At 38.6% G+C, this 8,054-nt stretch overlaps 1 protein-coding gene across 1 annotated transcript; it reads right to left on the reverse strand.

The window, feature by feature from the left end:
• Positions 1–2,878: 2,878 nt before the first annotated feature.
• LOC106938445 (collagen alpha-1(XXVIII) chain) lies at positions 2,879–7,318 on the reverse strand. Its single transcript, XM_015020491.1, has 5 exons — positions 7,245–7,318; positions 6,447–6,578; positions 3,232–3,797; positions 3,085–3,105; positions 2,879–2,966 (listed from the first exon to the last, which is right to left on the reverse strand). Exons 2-5 carry the CDS (start codon positions 6,565–6,567, stop codon positions 2,892–2,894), a joined length of 783 nt encoding a protein of 260 aa, XP_014875977.1. The 5' UTR covers positions 6,568–6,578; positions 7,245–7,318; the 3' UTR covers positions 2,879–2,891.
• Between the last annotated feature and the right edge of the window lie 736 nt (positions 7,319–8,054).

The raw sequence follows: 8,054 nt of genomic DNA on the forward strand, positions 1-8,054 counted from the left end.
GTTGCAGAAGGAGGGAGGATGAGAACAGTCACCTCCCTCTGCTTGGTTACTTCTTCCTTATTGCGCCTCGGACAGTGTTCATAGTTGAGCGTTGTTTACCGTTAATTGCTATGTTTAATTGTGCAGACAGTTGTGGTTTCTGACATGGGCAATTTGGGCAACCGTCCAGGGCATTATCTTTTTAGGGATGGCAGGAGACCACCACGGATTGTAGCACAGAGATGAGAACAAAGCAGAATGAAGAAAAGTTTGAATTGATACTGGTTAATTTATTTCAGCTCTAAGTATTTAATATGTAGGAGTTTTTATGTGAATGTGGACCTTTCAGATCAATTTGAGAACTAATTTTGATAGGTACACTTAATTTTATTGTGTCATGTAGCGCGGGGTGCTGGTCTTGGTCTTGACTTGGTCTCGGGTTCGGTGGTCTTGACTACAACACTGCTATGTGGGTTCTTGGTTGCATGTCCTCCCCCAGCTTTCTGTTGGTTTTCTTTCAAAATAAAAGCCACTAGTGGCAAAAAAGGTGAAGTTCATCCTATGTTAGGACAGGAGACAAGATGTTTCCATCCCTGAAATTATGATGCATAGAATCACATATCTAAGTCTAAACTATGTTACAGAGAGTAAACATAATAAAAACATGCTTTATCTGTGGCATTGTTCATTAAAATGGCACATTTCTGATATATTAAAATTAAATACGATCAGTTCACTTAATGATATTAGCGATTAGGTTATGCATTCAGCAAGTACTTTTACTTTTAATACTTAAGTATTTTTAAAAGCCAGTACTTTTTTACTTTTACTTAAGTACAAATGTTAATGTGGTGGTTTTGCTTTTACTTGGGTACATTTTTGTCTGTGTATTTGTACTTTTACTTAAGTACATATTTTGAGTACTTTCTCCACCACTGCCACTGACAACCTGCTACATTTGCGGTCTAGACATAATGTCCCATTATTTAACATCATTCACTTGACGTATATTAGAATCAAACAACTGCACCTACAATCAGGCCACCAGAATTGCTATTGAGGATGAGAGAATATCTGACTAAACCCTTTTCTAAAGAACATGAAGGACACCTGCAGACTGGGCCGTAAAGCTGCTACAGAACTAGTTGCATTTAAAAGCATCAGCCAGGCTAACAGATTCACTCTCTGGCTACACATTAGGTAAACCTAACAGGATTTTGGAGCTCATGGCACATTGATCATCATTCATTCATGTTGCAGTTCAATTTGAGGCTCAATCAACCAAATAACGTTTTTCAATCTGCTATTGTCCAGTTTTGGTGAGCTTGTAGGAATTGTAGGAGTGCTCAGCTGATAGGAGTGGTACCCAGTGTATGCTGCTGTAATTCATCTGCTTCATGACTTAACAGGTTGGATGGTATTTGCCATATATTGGAAGTAGTGGGCAGTTTTTGAGCTACCTTTGCCTATCCATTGTCCTGCACCAATGTCTTCATTCTCAGCTGACACCAACAAGGCACACATGTTCCAGACTTTCTTTGTGAACATTTTCTCTGTGAACTGATACAACTGCGCGTGAAAATCCCACCAGCTCACCAGTTTCTGAAACCCTCAGACCAGCTGGTCTGGCGCCAACAGCCACAGGTGATTTCCTTTAAGAAGTAACTGAATAAGTGATCAGTAAGTCTTAAATATATCAGTATCTTTTTCATTATTTTAAATAGAAGGTAGTTGGTATCATAGATATAAATACAATATTTAACAGTTAGATTTGGATTTAAGATTTAGATTTGCTAAACATACATGCCCATGGTGTCTATGACAGCTTAGACACCATGGAACATATCTGAATCAACAAACAGCTGGGCTAGACTGAGAATCATCTTTACCTGCTCAACCACAACCTTCAGATAAAAAGAAAATGCTAACTCTCATGGGTGCTGTTAGATCAATCAATCAATCAATCAATCAATGTGTACGATGTTATTTAAAGACCATCTTACACATCTAGTGACCAAAGTGCTGAACAGAAAACATTAATCTGATTAATCAATCAGACTAAAGACAGAAAAAATAAATATAGCATTAATGAAAAGCACAGCCCGACAATATTTGCTCAACTGGAATAAAAAGCTACCTTGAAAAGATGAGGATTTAAAAAATCCTTAAAAACATTCAAAGTGTCTTGACTTGTAGTGTTGTAGAAGAGCAGCAGCACTCAGATCAAGCGTGAGGTAGAAAAACTTCCTTCTTTAATATCAAACTATCAGCAGGATCTGACACAATTTGTTGAGAACAGGTAGCACAGAAAACTGAATGTCCAAGACTCAGATAAACTCACACAACTGTTAAGGTCCCAACAAAGACAGAGCACAACACTAGAGGTTAAAAACATGCAGGAACAATGAAGGAACATGACAGAGCGGGTACAATCAAAGGTACAACATGATAACACTGGGACTAATTAACCAATAAAGGGAAAAACATGACACCAGATGACTGAATTAATTGATCAACCTGTGCTAGAAAACCATAATCCTCACACAAAATATTAGACATTCTCACAAAAAAGAGAGATAGTTCCAGAGTTCTGGAGCAACAACACAACAACACACTCTGGTCACAAGATGAATCCTGTCCAGAAGCCACTGGTGTGTCTTCTTCTGGAAACATGCTTGTTTATAAGTTCTATTAAATAAAAAAAAATGCCTGATCATTTATAAGTTTAAATATCAAATGAAAAATCTTAAAATAAAACATACAGGCAGCCAGTGCAGAGCAGACAATCTCAGGGTAATGTGAAATACTAAACCATAACTAGGTGGTGTTTCTCTATATATGAATTTACGAAGGCCTTAAGATCATGCAGCATGCAGAAATGCCCTTAACCTACTTAGTGTGATACATGCCAATCACAGCATACTTACCAGACTGCCAGGGCGACCCCTCTCCCCCTTCTCACACCTACAGTTCTTTGGCTGTGGGCACTGAAATAAAGATACAGAGAACACATCTTAACTGACACACTGTAAATATATAGTAATCAAAGATGCAAATAGTCTCTGACTGAAAAATATGTATAATCTGAGAGCTAATGTTACTTACCCCTGTTGTAACAACTGTGTTCTGCAAGAAGGAAAAAATCAGTCTCTAAATATCTGTCCTTTAAAAATGGAAATATGAATAAAATCATAGTACTCGTGATGGAACAAGAGCAGAGCTGGACCTCTCCACCACAGCAACTTTACTCACTATTTCACTGAAGAGTTTTTCATCAAGCTGGCTGTCAGAGAGACTGAGCACATGCTGCTGTGGGGGGGCACTGGCAATGGATCGTAGCTGTGTTCCCATGGTATCTGGGTTGGGCTGTGCAGACAGCCTGATGGTGAACACCCTGATGTTGTGCTGTTTGGCCTCTGCAGCTGCTGTGATGGCACTGGGGCTGCGAGGGTGGTCTCTTCCGTCCGTCATGAGCAGCGCCACCTTGAGACCACTGGGGGATGTCTCCTGCCTGAATACCTTGGTGGCATTGGTGATGGCATAGGCAGAGTATGACCCATGGCCAATGAAAGTCATTGAGGCCACCCGACTCTGGAAGACGTCCATGTCCTGCCAGTCTCTGAAGTTATGCTCTACTGATACTTTGCTGCTGTACTGCAGGGCAGCGAGGCGCAGGCGCAGACGCCAGCCTGCAGGCTGAAGCTGCATGAGCTTGGTGCTGAAGCGCAGGATGAACGTCTTCTGCTGCTCAAACAGCACAGGTTGGGCATTCTCTGTACTGTCCACTATGAACATGATTTCCACTGGGCAGACCAAGGCTAGCCAGAGAGAAAACAGTCTTATTACATTTGAATAGTACTGAAACAATCACCTTCGGCAGATGAAACCAGGATTTGGAAAAGATCCAAAAATCTTACACGAAATAATGTGGTAGCATGTGAAGCACATAACCACAGAAGATAAACAGAATTACATATCTCTGGAAATGTCTCCAAAATCCAATTTTTTTTTTTTTTTTTTTTTGCTGTCAGTTCAAAACACTGCTTGAGACTGTGTGAAACATAGCCACCCAAATGAGATGGTGAGGGAAAGGAAATGCTGTCACACACAAACTTCAATAACACTTCTGGTAGCTGCCAACTTCACTAAATCCTTCGCTCTATGGGCCAAACATTACAATTTGGACCAATAAGTAATGCTTTTCTTTCTCTGCAACAAAAACTTTCTGTGTGTCTTTTGGTCCATTGCTGGGCCGCATTCAAAGTGGACATTAAGATCAAGTGGAGATCATTACGTCCCCACAGTTCGAGTGGAAAATGTGCGGGATCTAATGGTACTGTGTGAAGCATTTTGTAATTTGTCATTATTAATCTAAGGAAACAGATATGTTTGGGTTTCCTCAAGTCTGTGTTTTGGAGCAATGTTTGTTCATTGTTTATACTCCATTTAGCTCGGAATATTACAGCGTCTTCCATGTGAACACTTTCACAAAATTGCTGGTGGCCCTCTATTAATGACTGAAAAACCTACAACAGTCACTGAAATAACTTTAAACTGAATAAATATAACATAAACATAACATAACATAAAAGTTTACTGAAAATTAACCAATGGAAATCAGAAATTGCATTTAAATTGTGGTTCAACAAAATCTTTCATAAAAACTATGATTAGTAAACTAGTAAAAAGGGCCTGGGCAAAAGTGATGGCACCGCTTGAAAAGATAGAAATCAATTTCACCATAGGAACATGTTAAACTAAGGTCTGTCCACTATTAGTACTCCAGTTGTCATTAAACCTATAATCAGTCAGTCTACCCATTAAAAGGCTGACACGTAGTCATTGTGCTAAAGTGAAGATCAATAATGGGAAGGGAAGGAGATTGGGAAATAAAAATATAGACCACCATGTTAAAGGTAAAGACTAGAAGAATCTTTCCAAGCAGCTTGGTGCTCATCTGACTACAGTTGTATATATTATTCAGAAGTTTAAGGTCTACAGGATTGGAGCCAACCTCCCTAACCTTGGTCACAAGAGGAAAATTGAAGTGAAGAGAAGGATAATAGGAAAACAGCCCAGAACAATCTCCAAAAACATCAAATGTAAACTTCAAGATGTAACACATCAGTGCAGTCAGAAATCATCTGACTGCAGTGGTTGCCTCAAAGGGTCGCAGAACAAAATATTAAGCTACAGGTACCGTCATTTTTTTACGAGTTTTTTTTTTTTTTTTTTTATGAATCTGTTGAACAATAAAGACTGTTGCTAAATCTGCTGCCAACATCAGAAAAAAAACATTTCTATATGAAAGGTTTTCCTCACAGAAAAACTGGTGCATATTTATAATTATTATGTTAACACTCTATAAAAATGAATCAGTACCTCAGCAATTTTATCAGCTAAAATTATTCTATCTAATTTTAGCTTTCTGACTGTACAAGGATAAATGTTAAAATGTTGTTGATGGTCTATAGAAGGCCATTTCAATGCTGGCATGTGGGATCTCAGTCTTGTAGTCATGGTCCATATGTTATGGTCACTTATAACGAGATGCTAAAATACCTGAACTCTCCTGTTTGAGGTGAAGGCTTAACCCTGATCTAGATAAAGCAATTCAACTCCTTCCATTTTAGATTACAGAGTTAGACTCAGGACACCAGGCTACTTCCCATTTAGATGTGGACTGAACACATCCAAGGTCCTCAACTCAGTTCACTACATAATGTGTAAAAACAAAGATGAGACTGAGGCTTCCAAACCAGATGCTCTTCTATCCCTGGAACAACACGAGCAGTAACAGCCTATGTGATGTCTCTTTAAGACAGCCTAAGCTGAACCTGGTGATGTTATTTGTATGTGTCACTACTCCGCTGTCGAGAGTGTAGGAGAAAAGTGCTCCAGATGGGCTCATGGTCTGAGACTGACCTTTACATTTTATCTTCCTAACTCTGAGTGACGTTACAGACTGTTTGGACTCTGCTTATTTCATGTCTGACAATTCAGAAGCCATTCAACCAGGCTTTTTAAGGTTGCTGAAGAGTGTGTTAAAGGACAAATGTGTTTATTAAAGGACAAATACTGAGGAATTCCTACTGCCAGTGTGGTTGTGAGTTTTTGACTGTCCTGATGATTGTCTGCTTCCTCCTCACCACCACTGAACATAACCCAAGAGTTGCAATTACCTGACGGGATCCTCGGGGGAATACAACATTCACTGAGAACAAGCTCCACTAGAATGTGAACTCAGTTCTTGCTTTGGGATCAAATCAAGGACCAGGTAGTGCTTTAAAGCCACCTAGTATTCCATACTCCCTCAACAATCCACATAGAATACCTTAAGGGACATGGTCACAAAGATTTTCTAGATACATACAACACATGTAGACCACACTATCCAACCTCATAGCCTTAAACATTCAAATAAACTTGCACTGCCTTCACAAAGAGATCAGTTGCACAACACTCACGTTTGGCCTTGTATGTGATGACCTGGCTGTCTCTATGATCTTTCCTCCTGTTTTGGCATTTGATTGGACATGACAGCATCAAAATTAGCGCAAAAATCTTCACAAGCTCTAGCACATTCATTGTAGAGTGAGCTGCAGAGAGAGAGAAATGTAGAGATGTATTTAGTGAGAATCGGTGGCAGGTAGTAAACCTGTAGTAATTTGATGTGGACACATGAGGGAGATGTAAGTATCCAGACTGAACACAGATTTACCGCTGGATATAATTTCAGTCCCTGATAGTTATCCTACACTGTATTTTTCTATGAAACTATAGACTTTATGCTCACTTTTTCCATAGTGCTACAACAGTGAATTCAAAGCTACGTATTTCAGTGCATTCACATTTACAGAATTTGCTTCTGGTCTTGTTTTTTATGAAACAGCTAAATTGCTTTGATATTATTTTATGATGCATAATTATGTAGTCTTCTTGCCCTCTATCACAACCAGAATTCCCAATAGCACTGTTACTCCTACCACAAATGTATCTCTCCTATTGTTATTATTTGATTATTACATGAATTATTGCGTCTGCTTTGTGGAAAATAGTTCCTCTCCATGCGCGGCTGTGCTTTCTAGTAATTTCTCTCTTGTTCTCTGTGTTAGCCTTGCTTATACATTCTTATAAAAGTAAAAATAAAATTAAATAAATAAAAGTGTCTTGTTTTTTACAACAGTGCAATAAAAATGTTCTACTGCAAATATAGAACATGAAATGGTATTAACAAAAGTGATAGAAAATAAATGCACTTTTACCTGTTTGTTCATAAAAAGAAGCACCAGGTTAATCCATGAGTGAGATGAAGCAGCAGTTCTGCCTGGAGGGACAAGGAGCAGTGACTGGGTAAAACCTGGATTCAGGACGAACCAGAGGCAAGACTCACAGCTACTTCCTGTTGTTGCCTTCACAATAAAGCTTTAGTACTTCATTTATTTGTGTTAATTTAAAATTTAATTTACAGCAAGTTATTTATTTCAACATTAAGCTGCATTTCTTTATATATATATATATATATATATATATATATATATGTGTGTGTGTGTGTGTGTTTGTATGCTCAGACTTACACAGACCTTTTTCTTTCTTAAAAAAAAAAAGTAATAAAAAAAGATATGTAGCTTACAATGTTGATCTTATTAAGAGCCACTGGTCAGTTAGGCTCACTGTGTGAACAAATCACACACTGTGTGAGGGGGGATAGGATAACTCCTGTCACAATCCAATCTAATAATGAGTGGATCAAGTTATGGCTGCTTTTTAGATCCAGATTCTGAAAACAGGGAGAGAAGGATGGGAGATGAGACTGTACAGGAAGAATTCATGGCAAGACAAGAATCATGTCTGTCACAGTAGCTGTCAAACTACACAAGGTTTTCAGGAAATTAAGAACATGGACTGATTATTTTTTAGATTGTACTAAAACATACAACTAAAAACATTCAAGAACAGCTCAGAGCAAAATCATGGACTGAGTTTCTAAGTTCTCTGTGTGTAGAGCTTCTGCTCTTGCTCTGCACATGCTTGTGAGGTTTTAGGAAGCAGGTTATCTGAGGTCAACATCTATC

The sequence above is a fragment of the Poecilia latipinna genome, unplaced genomic scaffold, assembly GCF_001443285.1.
Source record: "Poecilia latipinna isolate Pla-1442-1.1 unplaced genomic scaffold, P_latipinna-1.0 Scaffold2595, whole genome shotgun sequence".
Lineage (NCBI taxonomy): Eukaryota > Metazoa > Chordata > Actinopteri > Cyprinodontiformes > Poeciliidae > Poecilia > Poecilia latipinna.